Here is a 16,318-nt window from a genome sequence, read left to right on the forward strand (position 1 = left end):
GGTGCAGAGGGGGGGTGCTGCCATGTAGGCCTGTGACCCGACACACGCAGGTAACGTGTGAAGCTGCAGCTTGTGTCTGAGGCGGCTGGCGCAGACTGGCAGCCTTTGTTCACGGTGTCCCTACAGGGCGATAACAGGCACGTCGTTTTACAAGTCACTGCAGCTCGGAGATCGCCTCCACATACCTGATCAGCAGGTTTTCGTGTCACATCTGAAACCTGTTAATGTTCTGAGGTCTGAAAGCCAAGATGCACAGCAGCTTAATGTGCCAACAACACACGTTTGGGGAGAAGTGTCAGGAGAAGCTGAAAGAAGCAGCCGTTTGTTGGCCCCGAGGCAACTCCTGAGGCGCAGACGCGCTTGGGGCATTTTCAGGGCACTCAGAGTCCCTGTGCCGGAAGGTTCCGGATGCTGGCGGGCTGCCCGTCATGGGAAAAGTTCCGAGGGGTTTCGCGCAGGCCGTGGCAGGCATGCAGAACAGATGCAGGCGGGTGTCCCCCAGGCAGCTCCGGTTGGGACCTAACCAGGTGGGTGATCCCGGAGCTGGGCGCTGGCACAGGCGGGGACGGGTCACCAGCCCAGGGGAGCTGGAGCACAGTCCCGAGGCCCGAAGCTGCCCCTGGCACGCACCCGCAGCAGCGGCTCAGCCCAGCACGTTGGCGAGAAGCTGAGGCCTCACAGACACGGTGCAGCCGTGTCCACGTTCTCCGGGGGTGGGGTGGGGCGAGCTGAGGGCAGGCGGCCAGGAGAGAGCCCTCCACCCACCCATGCCAACGCCCGCCACTTTGGGATGATTTTGTGAAGCTAATGGTGACTGAGCAGCAAAGGGACTCGAGTCTTGTCATTCCTCCTGACGGGCTTGGAGAAGACAGTGGCATTGGTGGCGATCGTGTTCCTCAAAGTCTGCAGATGTGAGGCCGACAAGAGGTTGTAAGTGCCCACGGGACTGTGGAGGAGGTAGGTGAGCGAGTGGACATGTGGGAAGGTGACCGATGGGGACCTGGTGGCACTGGGGCCGGGGCACCCGCCCCACTACAGTTCAAAGGCAGTGGGAGTGAAGGGCTGCAAAGGTCCCGCCTTTGGGATTTTTCACAGAGCTAAAATATCCCTCCCCTCGGCCCTTGAAAAATTTTGTAGACAAACCTAGGAGGTGCCAATTTTTTGCTTTGCCAAATATGTGAAGAGAGAACCACCAGAAAGAAGCCAGATGCAAAATGCCACAGTGTGTGAGTCCATTTTTGTGCTACACCCAGAACAGGCAACTCCACAGGGACAGACAGCAGACTGTAGGTGCCGGGGGCGGGGGGCTGCTGACAGGGGTGTGGTCTCCACGGGGGCTGATGAGCAAGTGCTGGAACCAGACAGTGGTGATGGGGGCACATCACCGGCTGGATTAAATGCTCCTGAATTTTAAAGGTAAATGTTCTGTATGTTTTCACCACAATAAGAAAACCGTGGCCTTCTTTCATCATTTCAGAGAAGGGTTAGACAGAGGACGTGGGCTCCCAAGGAAGGGGCTGAGGTGCCCTCACACAGCCACACATGCACCTGAGGCGAGGCGCCAGCTTCTGGAAGGTCCACACATCAGGGCGGGCGCCCCCAGGGACAGAGCATCTGGGTGTGGCCACATGGGTCAGGGTGGCACCGGGCAGTCCTCAGGGCTCGGGTCTCCTGTGAGGTTGTTGTGGGCGGAGGGGGCGATTCTGTTCTTTCATTTACTTTGTATTAATTCCCACTCTGTTGTCTTTGGTAAACTTGCTCATACTCATTACAAAGAACTCAGGCCAAGTATCAAGAGTTTGGAAGTCGCTAAAACAGCCCAGAAACAGCATGGCCAACGCCATGTGCCCGCCATCCGGTCTCAGGTCCTGACGGACGGCGACGGGAAGACAAGCAGAAACGCCTTATTCGGAGGAGGTCCCGGGCAAGCTGTTTTCAACAGAAAGCCTCACATTTTATTTGCTTGAATTTAACAGAAGGAAAAATAAACGAAGTGAAACTGAATTTTTGGTGAATGTTTTTTCAACACAAGATAGTCTTTTATAAAAGATTCCTCAAAAAAAGATTGTGAAAAAGACATTGACATGGTCACTGGGTTTTACGTACATTGAACTATAGGGAAGGCCCACTTTTGGGGTCAAAGGGAGCAGAAAATGGGCCATTTTATCTGGCCTAACTTAAACACTGAATTTTAGGTAAAGCTGATCCCTTGTGGACATGAGTGGCAGGGGGCCCCGCCTCCTCCCTGCCGTGTCTGTCACCACAGCCCTGCTGGTCCATGTGGCACATGCTGGAGCTGCCGCCTGTCATCAGGTCCCCGACGTGCGTCCAGCCTCTATCCCAGGTTTCTTGTGAAATTCATGAGCTGACTCCGTCGAGTGCTGCTCCCTTGAACTGCAAACCAGGAAGGCCGGCTGTGGCTGATGTGGGTGCGGGCGTGGCGTCCGGGCTGTCTCCCTCAGCACCCACGACCACCGCTCGCCTGGCTCAGGCTGCCCCCCGACGATCCTTCTCCCTGGAGGCCTGAGGTCTAGTTTCTCTGCGAAGCTAAGCCAGGGCCCGCGCCCCGCGCCCCGCCTCAGCGGCCCTGTGGGAGCAGGAGGTGCCCGTCCTCAGGCCTGTCCCTCGTCGGGGAGGACGTCCCACCGTAACCGCATCGAGTGGCCTCCCTGGACTGGTGACTGTCCTCCACGGGGGCCTGGTCACCCCGCTGCACTCTCCCCTCAGGCTGCTTCTGTGTCACTTCCCCTGCCTCCCGCAGGCACCTCTCACACCGTTCTTCCACGTCACTAATTCCATCTTCAGTCTAGTTCAATTGTTTGGTTTTTTTGAACTTGGAAAAAATTGATGAGAAAAGGTCTTACACCTTTGCAATGTGACAGCTTCACAAACACTACATCGGGTTGCCACACTTTTGCACACATGCGGTTTCCAGTCCCTGAGAGCGCGGACACGCGGAGCTGTGCAACCTCGCTTTTCTGGCCGCACACAACTCACCACAAGCACAGGGCACGTCTCCCTTCCAGAAGCGGCAGGCTGCGTCGTTCCCCCTTTGTCACTACGGTGAAAACTGCTGAAATGGACATCTCCGTCCGTGTCCCTTTACGCCCTTGCGAGAAACTCTCTCTAAAGGTGAGAACGTGGGGCCCCAGCTGTGTCTGTGCCACGGCCCCGCACTTGTTGCCACGGTGCTCAAGCCTCACCGGTCCTGACCTTGACCCGTCTCCTCGGCTGTTCCATCTCCCTGCTAATGTCACGTACCATTTCATCTTCTCTCCTCTGTTCTCCTGTTGTGCTGACTTTGTGTTGTTGTTATTTTTAAAAATATCTTGTTTTTTAAAAACATCGTACATTTTGAAGATTATGTCTTATTTAACATATATGGTTACCTTGTTTTTAAATAAAAATTTTTTTTCAGTGACTGTTGACATTCAATATTATTTCATATTAGTTTCAGGTGTGCAGTGCAGGGGTTAGACATTCGTGTAATTCATGCAGCGACCCCCCAATCAGTCTAGTGCCCACCGGGCCCCATGCACGGCTGCTACAATCCCATTGGCTGTAATAGCTGTTATGACGTTACTGGCTACACGACTTCGCATCCCCGGACTGTCTGTCCTTAACGAGCTCTGCCCTGGGATTTGCGTCCTGTTTCTTTGGACATGCCTCCCTCCTGGCCGGGCTCTTTTCTGCCTGTAGTTCTTGCTGGTGTAGTTCGTGGCTGGTCTCACTGTGGCCGTAGCGTTTCTTTCCAGCTTGTCCAAGCCAAACATGGGGGTTTGGGGACAGGACTCCCCACTCTGGTCTTCAGTTTGAAGGGCGGCAGCGAGCCCTGCCCCGTCTCTGTGGGGAGTGGGGACTAGCAGAGTCCAGCCACTGCGGGGCTGACAAACTGCACTGTCCGCGCAGGGTCACTGCTCGCAGGCAGCGGCACGCCACCCCAGGGAGCAGCCGTGGGAGCCGGGAGGCGGCCCAATCCTCAGCCCAGCCCCAGCCCCTACCCCTGCCCCCACCGCCCGCCTCAGGGATTTCTGTCTGTTCCTTTTTCTGCCTCACTCCCTTAGCTTCCACTTGCTTACCACCTTTACCCAGAAGTCTGGCCCGGGGTGCTCAAGGCTGCGAATGTTACTGCAGGGATATCCGCTGGGTGGTTACTTCCAGTGGTTCCGGGAGCTGTGACACTCAGTTGTCACTCACTGTCCCACGTGAGTCCCTTCCAGGGTCTAGAGCTACCTTGTCCAAAACGGGAGCTCCTGCCACATGTATCTATTTCTTTAAATCGATTAAAATGAGTTACAGCTCAGCCCCTGGGCCCAGCCAGCCTCGTGCTGAGCGCTGGACACAGACATGGAGCCATCACTGCCGGGAGCGACAGGCTGGCCCAGAACACGCTGATCACCACGTTAACGCAACTGTAAGACGTGGAAACACTTGTTGGACAGAACTTTGCAGACACTCCTGAAAATCCACGGAATCGTAGCCCACGTGTTTATCAGACCCCAGGGTGAAAAAAGGTGGAGGTGGCACCAGGGGAAACCATTCTTGGGAAGAAACCGAAACCAGCCAGGGAAAGCAGCTCAACACAGCTGGCCACTTTCACCATAACAAAAAAATGACTTTCAGCTCAAAGCTGACCAACATGGACCAGGAGCTGGAGATGATGACACGGAGGGAGGCGGGGGATGGACAAGTGAAGCACATACGTGGAGGACAAAGACACTGGGCCATGAAGGGGCCGGGCCCCACGGGAGGGGCAGACGGCTTGGCCCTGACACACAGTAGTGTGCACACACACATACTGTCTCTGAGCAGCATGTGTGGGTGAAACCGTGTGTACGGCCCAAACTCACATCCCACCAAGAACACAGAACCTGCTGGCCACGCACTGTGGAGGTGGCTGGGCCAACGGCAGGTACTCAGGACGGACATGCCATGCAGGGCGGGGCGCCACCTACCCAGGATGGAGACCTTGCTGAGGAATTCCTCGTACATCTTGCGTTTCCTCAGCGTGCTGCCCTGTTCGGGAGACAGGGAGACAGAGGACAGATAAGGTGGGTCTTCACGCCTCAAGCCTCCCGGCAGTTCCAACTGTCCCAAGGGACTCCGAACTCCCCAAAGGAGACCCTTCGAGCACTCCACGTCCTTGGAGTTCTCAGATGACCAAGGGCTGAGGAGCTGTCGCCGTTCGGAAGCCCAGTACCTGTCCCCAAGGCAGGACACTGCGATGACACAGGTGTCCCCAGGCATCCCTCCAGCTTCTGCAGGACTGACCATGTTCCCACGAGCACGGTCTAAATGACACCAGTAGCCTTAAGGAGAATAGGCCCCTCCTTCCTTCCTGCCAGCTGGGATGTGGAGGTCATGGCTGCCGCACCAGCAACCGTCTTAGGCCCTTGTGAACAGAAATGCAGCAAAGTGACAGAAGCTGGTTCTCTGGTCCCGTGGAGCCAAGAACTGACCCCCTACACAGACCTTCCAGGCTCTGGAACGTGAGACGTTAACCATGTGGCTTAAGCCGCTGCTGTTTTGAGTATTGGCTACACCCAGTGTGGCAGCCAGCCTGTGTGACAGCCCCCACAATCCCACCTCCTCCCAGTCACGTCTGTGTGGAACAGGGCTGACCAGCTAACCAAGAGCATATTAAGGTGTGACGGCTTGTGATTTTCAAAGCTACACTGCAAAGGACATGGTGGCATTGGCCTCGCTCCCTCCTGGACGGTTCCTCCTGGTGCCCCCCAGACCCCCCTCACGAAGGCTGAGCCCTGCACCCAAGTGCACAGGTCTCAGTCCCCGCAGCCAGGGTCTCACGCACTCAGCAACTGTGGGAGATGAGTCAGGAAGAGAGAATGAAATGTGGGCAGCAGGGCTCCTGACACACACACACACACACACACACACACACACACACACACACACACACACGCGCGCGCGCGCGCGCGCGCAGGCCCAACGCCTGAGGGCATCCCTGAACCTTCCTTTCAGGGATGCTGCTCGAAGCGGCGCCGGACCGCAGAGTCTCAAGCAGACCACTTCTGGCGTTTACCTAGCGCCCCGAGCGACCCTGCGCTCACCCTCACGCCCATTTCCTTGGTCAGCTCTCACAGCACCCGCCAGCCGAGGAAAGAAAACGGAGAAGGGAGCGCCTTCAAGGAGCGCGTCCAAGTTACACCCCTCCAAGTGGTGAAGCAGGAGCCCACCTGGCCCTGTCTGTCTCCAGGGCCCCTCCTCCAGGCCCCGCCTCTCAGTGCCCCCCACTATCAGACACACTGGGCACTGCGGCTCTAAATCCTGAAAGCAGATTCCACGGATTAGAAAGTCTGCTGGCGTCTCCTTAAAAAGGGTCCGTTTAAGGCAACTTTCTCACATGGGAAAATAGGGGACAGCAGGAACCCCTCTGTGGGGCGGGGAGGGACAGACAAGCAGCCTGGGGGACACAGAAGAAGCTGGTGAGCAGTGAGGAGACACGGTCTCCAACACCCTCTGTCCCAGCCCACTTTGCTGGGATGGGTGAGACACATAGCTTGTGGGGGCAGGAGACCCTTTGGTCCAGCCACCCCTGCTGGAGGGGTGGGAGCGGGCAGAGGAAGGGAGAGAAAACCGGGAACGGGATCAAGGAGAAAGGGCCAGACAAGAAGCACATGGCACTAACTGCCTGTCCCCAGAAAACTATGACAAAAATGCAACAGCAATGAAGTGGGGGAAGGAATGTTAGTCCCCAGGACAAAGGGTTTTTCCACGGTTGTCTGTTCTGGGCTCCGGGATGGCGCAGCTGACCCATGTGTCTGGTACCACGGCCTCCCCACTTGTCCCCTGAGTCTCCCTCAACATCCAGAGACACAAGCTGAGCCAATCCTCACAGGAGGGAAGATCAAACCCAGAGGGCACGGCTCAGGCCTGACACCCACAGTGAGCATGAGCCCTAAGGGTGCCCCCCCACCCCGCCACATCTTCCAGGGCCTCAGCAGAGAGGACACACAGGCTGCCTGCCTGAGCGAGGACGGCCCTCACCAAGCTGCACACGTGTGGGTTCTGGTGTGCCACCTATATCTTTGAGCCTCAGTGAAATGGAGACTATGAACATCATGGGCTTATCGGGCCACTGTACGGACAGAGAATCTCAACAACTGTTCTTTATGTTGCTGATTGAAGTGATGAGGTGATGGTGATGGTGGTGGTGGTGGTGATGGTGATGGTGGTGGTGGTGATGGTGGTGGTGATGGTGGTAGTGATGGTGATGGTGATGGTGGTGGTGATGGTGGTGATGATGGTGACAGTAGTGGTGTACCTCTTACCGAGTACAATGGACTGAGAGAGGGTCAGCACACACCAAGTCCAGCCCGTAACACCCACACTCCTAGACCAGTCTCACCCTCCCTGGGCCTTGTTTCTCCAGCAGGAGGCGGTCAGTCTGGCACCACGTTCTCTGAGTCTCTGATCTGGGCTCTCCTGACTTCCCACCACTGCTCTGTCCACCTCAGTCTGGAAGGTTCCTGGTCTGCTTCCTGTTGAGAGGCAGGGGTACCAGCCTCAGAACGACTTGCCCTTCATCAGATGGGGATAGAGACCTCTGCAAACAGGCACTCACTGTGGGCCAGTCCCCAGTGGCCCCACCCCTGGGAAGAGGTGAACAGGACCTTCCCGACGCTGCTAGAAATGGCACCCCAAGGGTCACTCCTTACGCTGCCCCGCCAGGTCTCCACTTAAAAGGAGTGTGGAGGCTCAGGGAGGGGTCATAACCTGCTCACGTCCACGAGGCTGCTAAGTGGTAGGGTCAGGGTTAAAACAGGACGGTCTCGATCCAGAATCGATGCCCACACCACAGAGTCCCACACCGTGCTGGGAACATGCTCAGTATCTTCTCCTCTCCAGAGGGGCAGGCACAGGCCGCCCAGCACCCCCCTGTGTGCAGCCCGGTACCACCAATGACCATCCCCCATCTTCACTCAGATCGGAAGAAGGGAGGCTCAGAGCACCCCCGAGATGTGCCCCAAAGCAGAATTAACAGCAGCCGCTGGGGCAAAGGAGACAAGGAGGGGTTCCTGGATGGGGAGCCGGCAAGCAGGTGGGGTCTGGGCGCTGTGAATCAGGACCCAGGTGCCGAGGGTCTCGGGCCATCCCAAGCAGGGGGGATCTGGACAACCCACCCGGCCTCTACCACAATTCTACTCATTCGTTCCAAACACCCAGGTTCCATGTAAGATTTAGGTGAACAGAGGGTCCTGAAACTTCAGAGAAAGAAGGGAGCATTGGGGGAGCGCCAGCCCTGTGCTGGGGCCTGGAGGAGGGGAGGGCCCCAGTCCCGTGACTGGGCACGTGGTGGGCATGGCTGAGCTCCGTCCTTCCCTCTGCACCACGGGGAGCAGTGGTGGGAAGAGGGGGCATTCTGGAGGACTTCCAGACCAGACAGGCGGCGACACCAACAGTCCGAATGCAGGGTCCGAGCTAACATCTCGGGAGGTGGCCCTCTCCCTGGGAACACCAGTGACCTCCCCCCCAATTCCCATGTCCCCTCGACACGTTCCAGCTTCGTGCTAAGTGGATGTGTGGCAATTCACTCATCCATGATATCCAGTTGCCCAAGTCACAGCCTGATGCAAAAGCGGAAACATCCTGTGAGATGTGCCCTGCTGAGCGGGGTCCGCCAGGCCCTGTGGCCTCCAAGCACGGTTGGGCTATTCTTAGGGCACAGGGACCCAGAATTAGCACCGAGGATGCACCAGCTGCTGCGGTGGTTTGGAAACTTCCCTAAATGTAAGGTTCTAGCCACAAAAATCCCACAGCCAAGAAGGGCTCCGTGTAGACGGGGAGAAACAATGGATTACGCAACACGGGCCAGGTGCGTCCAGAGGAGACAGGAAGTGTGGGTGCTCCGAGGAAGGATGCTCAGGGGTCCCCGCCCACGTGGAAACATGGACAGCTCAGGGGTTGCAGGTTCAAAACAAAGAAAAGAGAGAACGTCATTGCCACTGGCACCACCCTGGGGGAGACAGGGACATTCCTGGTGTGTCCACGGTGGGCACTCAGTGACACTGGCCAAGTGTGCGGACAAGGAACTCCTCTCGCGGAGAGCCAGGTGACATACCTGTCCAAACACCGTGCTGACCTCTCCTGGCATCGTGACAGACCGGTCACTCCCGTGGGACCATGACGGCCAGGCACACCCCGGCCCCTCATTCCCGTCGGGATGCTCTAGGCTCACATACCGAACTGAGCTCACAGGGCCGGCCCCACAGTCCCTGGCCTTTCTGGCGGCCTCCCCACCCCTGAAGCACAGGGGCCTCCGGGGAGATGGCCAGGCCTCGTAGGGTGCGCGCAGCAAGCATGGACACATCCAGCCCCCGGGAGGACCCGTGGGGAGAGGTCACAGGTCCCTGGCAACATGCTCGCCTTCATCACCTCCCTCCTGGCGGGACTGGCTCTGAGCAAACAGTCAGCAGAGCTCGCCCTGGGGCTGCCCTGAGCAACATGGCCAGCTGCTTAGGTGTTCCTGGACCACCTGGCAGCTCAGTAGAGAGGCTGGCCCATGGTGACCATGGTGAACACAGGTAGCCAAAGGGCGTGACTTCCCAAAGCACGGGGCGCTTGGCACCCAGCAGCCTGTGCCCAGTGATGGGAGGGAAGGGACTGGACACCTGTGACCACAGGGGATCTCCCCCCATCGGCACGGCTGCCAGATCCCTGAGTCAGGCTGCCCGCCCTTACCCAGCAGGCCTACAGGTAAGTGGGTCCATGTTGGCTCTGTCACCCTCTGCTCAGACTCCCGAGGGTCTCCTGGCCCACAGGTGCAGCCCTCCTGCACGGGACCCTACAGTCCACCCACGCCGGCCTCCCGGCGGGTCCAAGCTCGTCCCCAGGCCTCTGCTGCTCTCACTGCCCAAACACACTTCTGGACAGCCGCTGGCCCCCTGCTCCGAGGCCTGTGCTCGATTGCCACCTTGTTGTGAGAGGGGTCTCTGCGCCTGCTCTGCAGCACAGCAGCCCCTCCCCAGCTCTTGCCGCCTGCACCCCCCCTCTGCTATATGTGTCCCCCAGGAATTGTCACGACTGGATTCATGTAAATGGCATTCATGCTCAAAGTAACGTCACAGTCCAGGATGGCAGCTGGCGGTCCAGCCATTGCGACACACTCCCCACAGCTAGGAGAGGGGAGGAAGGAAAAGCACCCGACCACCCTGCAGGAGACTTCCCGGAGTCCCTCCAGCACCTCCCACCATGGCGAAGGCCCTGCCCACAAGGCAGGCGGTGCTGGGCCTGGCCCGGCGAAGCCCCGCACCAGAGCCCACTCACCATGAGGATGCGGCGGTAGCTGTCACGGTCGATGCCCCAGAGCTTAAGGTCAGTCTTGGCTTTCACAGTGGCCGCCCTGGGGGTGCCGTAGATGAGGGCAAGCTCCCCAAAGCTGCCACCCTCGCTGATGCTGGTCACCCAGTCTCCGTTCACATACACCTTCGGGAAACAGAATGAGAAAGGTCACGGGGGATGTGTAGGGTGACAGCAGAAGGGGTCTGTCATGTGGGGACAACACTGCCGCCACCTGGGGCCGCTGGCTCCCTTGCTCAGGCCCCGCTGGGCGGCACAGTCCAGAGGCGGGAGGACCCTCAGCCGGGCCAGCGGTGGTGGAGTTGCTGCCCAGGCCTGGTCTGCAGAAAAGTGGGGCCCGCCACCGCCAGGCAGGTCTTCACCCCGCTCCTTACGGACCTCAGGTTGGCCTCTCGGGGCCTCGGTTTCCCTGACTGCACCCACGAGTCAGACTCGAGGATGCCGTGGGGCATCTCTGCACCTCTGCCTCTGTCCCCATCAGCTGCCTGTCCCTCCCCTGCCACAGGGCGCTCCCCGAGCAGCACTCCCCACCCCCAGCACGCCTGCACCATGCCCAAGGAGCCGTGCTGCCTGTGTCGCCTCAGGGCCCATCCCCCTGCGGGGAGCACCCAAGCTCCCTGGGCCCGCCTTCAATGGACGGACGGTCAGGCCCTGCCGAGAGGTCCTGGACAAGGTCCCTTTCAGCCGCGTGGGCGATGGCCTGCAGTGCAGCCGCCGTGCACGGACCACGCAGGTCCCCGTCCTGCACGAATGGTGCAGCCTGTTAGTTACACGATTCAGCTACGACAGATCCACACAGCCGGCTTTGTTCCCGCGGGGTGTCAATGAGCTTGAAGAATAGCTCTCATTGGCAAAATCGTGAATGCGGGAGAGAATGGATTGCGATGAGTCATGGAAGCCATTCTTGTTGAAATCAATGACTCATTATCTTGGTGATAACTGAGGCACAGAGCTGCCTGTCTGAAGAAAACATCACACAGGTGATGACTCCATAATTGGTGCCGGAGGGCTGGGAGAACTGGTCAACCGGGGAGTTTCGAGGGAAACGGAGGCGCTGTGAGCAGAGGCAGAGCCGCCGGAGCGCCCACCCTGAAGACCTGCGCCAGCCGGAAAGCCTGCCGGACTCCAGCACCCAGGCTGAGCGCAGAGCCCCCAAGTCCTGCTGCCGGCCTCACTGGTCACCCCCACCCGGCCCGACCGTGCCCTCACGCCCCTGGAGGGGGTCCAGACTGCTGGGTACATGGGAGAAGAAACACCAGCGTCCACTCGACAAGGTCCTGAAGTCAGAAGACACTGTCCTGTCCTCCCCAGGAGGCTGGGGGTGCTCCCTCGCTTTGCTGGGGCAGAAGGACGCTGCAGAGCCAGCCACCTGGATTTTAGGGGTGAAGGGACAGCAGACAACATCCAGAACCTTTGCCACATTTTCTCAAAGGGGGCCCAGAGCTCTTGGGGAGGGGGCGGTGATGACTCGTCAGCAGTCACGGTCACCGGGTCACCACTGGCTGGCACAGCGGCTCCCGTCTCGGCTGGTCCTCCCACTGCTTACGTTCGTCTCAAATCCTGACTGTGGAGCTGTAACTCGCAAACATTAACATGAATCCTGAGTGTGCAGCTTGGTGAGTTTTCCTGACACTCAGATTAAGGTTTCCAGGTCCCAGGAACTCCCGGGGCCCCCGACAGGGGCAGGTCCCGAGGTCCTGTGGGCATGAAACAGAATCATGCAGCACACTCGCCACCGCTCAGCGTGCGTCTGTGGGCTGCTGGGTTCAGTCCATTCGATCTCATGGCCTCACAGTGGTGATCCGCCCCGTGGGTGATGGGCTGTTTCTGGTTTCAGGCTGTGACACAGAATGCTGCCATGAACACTCTGTATGGGACTTATCCGCCCTCACCTCTCACGGGGAAATGCCTAAGGGTGGCGTTTGCTGCTTCACGGGGCACACGTAGGTTTTCTAAACACAGTTTTCCAGGGTTGTACCAAACGGCTCTCCTGCCAGCACCCGTGGAGGCCTCGCCGACGAGGGGCTCAGGGACCATGAGTCTGAGGTTGGGGGAGCTTTGCTTGACACAGGGGGTCTGGGGAGGACTGACTGGCCTCTCCTTCTCGCATTGTAGGGGACCAAGGAAGCCACCGCCTCGAATGGCTGCCAGGCGGGGCCAGGACCACCCATCAGCCGCTAAAGACCACAGGGACCCAGGGGACAATGGTGTCTTAGAGCCAACCCGCGGTGGCTGTGCCCCCGCTCTCCTAGGGTGCATCTCCAAAAAGGGGGCACGGTGGCTGGTGCTGCAGGGCAAGACGGAGGGGACCTGGAGCCCAGGGGGCACAGGCCCGGGGCTGCTAGGACCCCCTTTTCCCCAGAAGCCCGAGGCCTCCGAGGCGTCAGAGGAAACCATTGTGCGAGCCGAGGACGGGGCCCCACAGAGCACAAAGGGCCATCCTTCTCGGGACACTGGCCTCTGTCACCAGGGCTGGTGCAGTGCTGGGCCCCACCCCAGCTGGCACGCAAAGGGGCTACTTCTTGCTTTGTGTCATTTTTTTTGTTTTTGTTTCTTCTTTTAAAAGAAAAATGGTGGGAGGCCCTGCTGGGTTACATTTACGAGCCCAGCGGGGACGGGTTTCTCTCACCGGCCGTTCTGTGTTCATTCGTTCGTTCGTCCGTTCACCCAGCACCCTCAGTGTGTGCTGAGCGCCCAGCATGACCGACGGCTCGGGTTCAGCAGCGGGAAGCTTAGGGTTACAGTTCATGGGGACCTGCTGACTGGCCGGGAGACAGGCTGCAGGCAAACCATCACATATGCTCATCACAGACGCGCTACGAGCCTCGGAGAGAACGGGGCAGAGGGTTCGGAGACAGACAGCCGTGCAAAGGTCTGTGGGAAGAGAGTTTGAGGCAAAAGGACAGGACGTGCCAAGGTCCTGAGACAGGACCAAATGGGGTCCAGGATGCAGCAAGACCAAGGCAGAGAGAGGTGCGGGTGGGCAGGGGGCGTGGGAGAAGGGAAGGGCGCGCACGGTCTCCGGGGGGCACAGAAGGTCCAGAGCGGCCTTCATCACTGGCTTACGTCTGCGGTGCTCGCTCCGGGGAACTCTCGTGTGGAGGGCAGCCGGGGGCAGCCCGTCTCCGACTGCCAATGGGCCAGTGGCACCTGTGAACGTGTGGGAGTCGGACCCGTGGCTGGCGCCCAGCGGCCAGTGTTTTAACAGGCGGTTCTGTCATAGGCTCAGACTGGACAAGGTCTGACTGGATTTAGGATGGAGGTGGAGACAGAGAGGGACTGAAGGCACAGGAACCTGCTAATAAACCCCCACAAATCGGACCACAGGCAGCACTGGGATGCCATCAACACGGGAATCCACACGCAGAGCCGCGCTGAGAGCGTGGCCCGCCTGGCCGTGCCCACCACACAAGCAGCAGGGGCCACCGGGAGCTGGAGAAGCTGCCAGGAGAGGCTGGGGTGCCCCGGGTGGGACCTGACCTGCTGCCTTGCTCTGCCGCCTGCCCCAACCCTGGGCGTTTCAGTTCAACACTGGGCTCCACAGAAAAGGAAAAGGGGGTTGAAACAGCTGGGGTGAGCGGGTGCCAGAGCCAGGCGCCTGCTTCCCACCGGAGGCCAACGCGGTGCTGTGGCCGCGCTCTTCCCCAGCTCCTGCCTTCATTTCCAGTGCAACCCAGGCTGGTCTGTCACAGCCCGGGTGGGAAGTCACTCAAGCATGCCACCAGGCTGCTGTTTTCACAGATGCTGAGAAAGAGCCAGTGGCCCATCTCCTCCCACCTTCCCAGGCTCCCGCGTCCGTGCAGGTGAGTGGGCACTTGGGTCCGGGGAGCTGGGCCTCATGTACCCCAGGGCGCCCTCGGGCAGCTCCGGCCATGCCCACCTGCTCTCCCTCCCCCTGCTCCTCCCTCCAAGTAAACCCCTCAAAGGCCCTTAGCCCAAAACACCCAGGGGGTCGGTTTGTTTGGTTTTTGCCTGAGGTGCCGCCCCTCCGAGCGCTCCTGTCTGTGGCGCCCAGGCCACGTGGGTGCTGTCTCCACTTCTCGAGTGGCATGCGGCCAGCCAGGCTCCCTCCAGCAGAACCCCAAATCCATCACGGCTCAGGGTCCTCCTGCCCCACCCCCGGGGCCCCATGGGCACTGGGGCCACACAAGGCAGGACGGGTCGGGACCCTGGCCTCGGTCTGCGGGGGACGAAGGGCCAGAAAGCCCCGAGATGCTGCAGGAAGACTTGCCAGTTCCGGGCCACGGCCACACAGCACTCAACGCACTGAGCGACTGATGGACAGAGAATGTCCCGGCAGTGGGGAAGACATGTCTGTACCCCCATGCTCACAGCCGCCAGGAGGCGGGAGCAGCCCGGTGCCCGTCAACATGATGGGCAAACACAGTGGGGCCCGTCATACAGGGGAATGCTACTCAGCCTTAGAAAGGAAGGAATTCTGTCACCTGCTACAGCGTGGATGGACCCTGAGGGCACTGTGCTGATGAAATCAGCCAGTCACAAAGGACACACACTGTGTGACCCCACTGATACGAGGTCCTTAGAGGAGTGAGGTTCACAGAGACAGGAAGTAGATGGTGGTGAGGGGCTGGGGGAGGCGAGGGGGTTAGTGTTTCATGGGGACAGAGTCTCAGTTTGGGAAGATGGAAAGTTCTGGAGACGACGGTGGTGACGGCTGCACAACTATGTAAATGTCCCGAACGCCACCGAACTGGACACTTAAAAAAGGTTAACATAGTAAATCTTGTTATGTGTACTTTACCAACGGGGAAAAACAACAGCACCAGGCAAACACTGAGTAACAGCTGACTGACCGTGGAGCCAGATGGCCTGTCCTGGAGTGTCCTGTCCCTAGGACGCTGCTCAGAGCCCGCACTCCCAGACATCGTGGTGAAACAGAGGGAATCTGGGGGCGGAGAGCCTGGGGTGGGGTGGACCCCCCCACACACACACACACAAAGGAGGGTCCTAAAATAACGAAGGCCTGAAAGGACAGGGAGGGACCCGGCCTCAAACGAACTACTACTTCCTGAGCCGGCAGAGCAGGCGGCTGAGTGTCCTTGTAAGCAGAAGTGCTATGTTCCACGAATAAAACAAATTGGAAGATATTTTTATACTTAGAAAAATGGATTATAGCTCTTGGCAACACACACACCGTGGCAGGCACTTTCGCCGTCTCTCTGGAAAACCATAATTTAAACTGAATCTGGTGCTTTTGGCATTTGGTCACCTGGCTGTCCCCCTAGGGAGCCACTGGTCAGAGGGCAGCGTCCATCCTGAAGAAGGGAGGCGGTCTCAGGATGCCCACCCCAAATCCCACCCTGGAAAAGGCCAGGCAGGGGTCCTCAGAGGGGACTTTGGGCACTGGGGACAAGTGTGCCGACGGCGGGGTCTCCCCTCTGCTCCCTGGCCTACGGAGGCTGGATGACGCCGGCCTCAAGGCGCCCTCAGACCTCACAGTCCTCGAACTGGCCGCCTGTGGCACAGCCAGGACATCTCCCTGCCGCCTGGAAGGCAGTTTACAGAAACGAGCAAACAAAATGCAGCGCGGGTCAGAGCAGCTGCTGCAATTTCACAGCCGGGAGTAGTAATAACAGTAATTATTGTAACATGCAGCCCCATAACTCACCCAGGAGCCAACGTGCCGCTTTCTCATTCCAGAGTCCTGACTGAGCATCTTTTGATTCCTTTAAATGTGGCCTCACCCACATGCCCGCCCGCCGGCCCTGTGCGTGCGCCCTGGACTCGCTGCCCCCCACATCACAGGCGAGCTCCCCCCGTCGGCTTCCTCACAGCCATGCGGCCTCGCCTGGAAAAGCTGATGAGGCTGATGGAGGTGTGCAGCCCCAATGGGCATCACGGGATGGCCCCACACATCACTGTCTTGTCCCACTGGGGGCCTGATGGTCCCAAATTTGAGACTGCAGCCAGGAAGTGGGGGTCTGTCCATGGTGCCCAGACAGCCTGGCTCTGATGGGGGAGGGGGGCCCAACGAGTG

The 16,318-nt window shown here is 59.1% G+C and overlaps 1 protein-coding gene and 1 long non-coding RNA gene across 4 annotated transcripts in view; one reads left to right on the forward strand and one right to left on the reverse strand.

The window, feature by feature from the left end:
• The window catches only part of PRKAR1B (protein kinase cAMP-dependent type I regulatory subunit beta), an 85,029-nt gene that overhangs the window by 13,797 nt on the left and 54,914 nt on the right, over positions 1-16,318 (reverse strand). For all 3 annotated transcript variants that reach the window (XM_019637588.1, XM_019637589.1, XM_019637590.1), the window contains exons 7-8: positions 10,288-10,446; positions 4,956-5,016 (exon numbers count right to left, since the gene is read on the reverse strand). In XM_019637588.1, the coding sequence (XP_019493133.1) occupies positions 4,956-5,016; positions 10,288-10,446 (220 nt within the window). The remainder of the gene's footprint in view (positions 1-4,955; positions 5,017-10,287; positions 10,447-16,318) is intronic.
• LOC109380234 (uncharacterized) lies at positions 19-2,004 on the forward strand. Its single transcript, XR_002123416.1, has 2 exons — positions 19-957; positions 1,138-2,004. It is a non-coding gene; the product is annotated as an uncharacterized LOC109380234 (long non-coding RNA).

The sequence above is a fragment of the Hipposideros armiger genome, unplaced genomic scaffold (assembly GCF_001890085.2).
Source record: "Hipposideros armiger isolate ML-2016 unplaced genomic scaffold, ASM189008v1 scaffold_33, whole genome shotgun sequence".
NCBI classification, from domain to species: domain Eukaryota; kingdom Metazoa; phylum Chordata; class Mammalia; order Chiroptera; family Hipposideridae; genus Hipposideros; species Hipposideros armiger.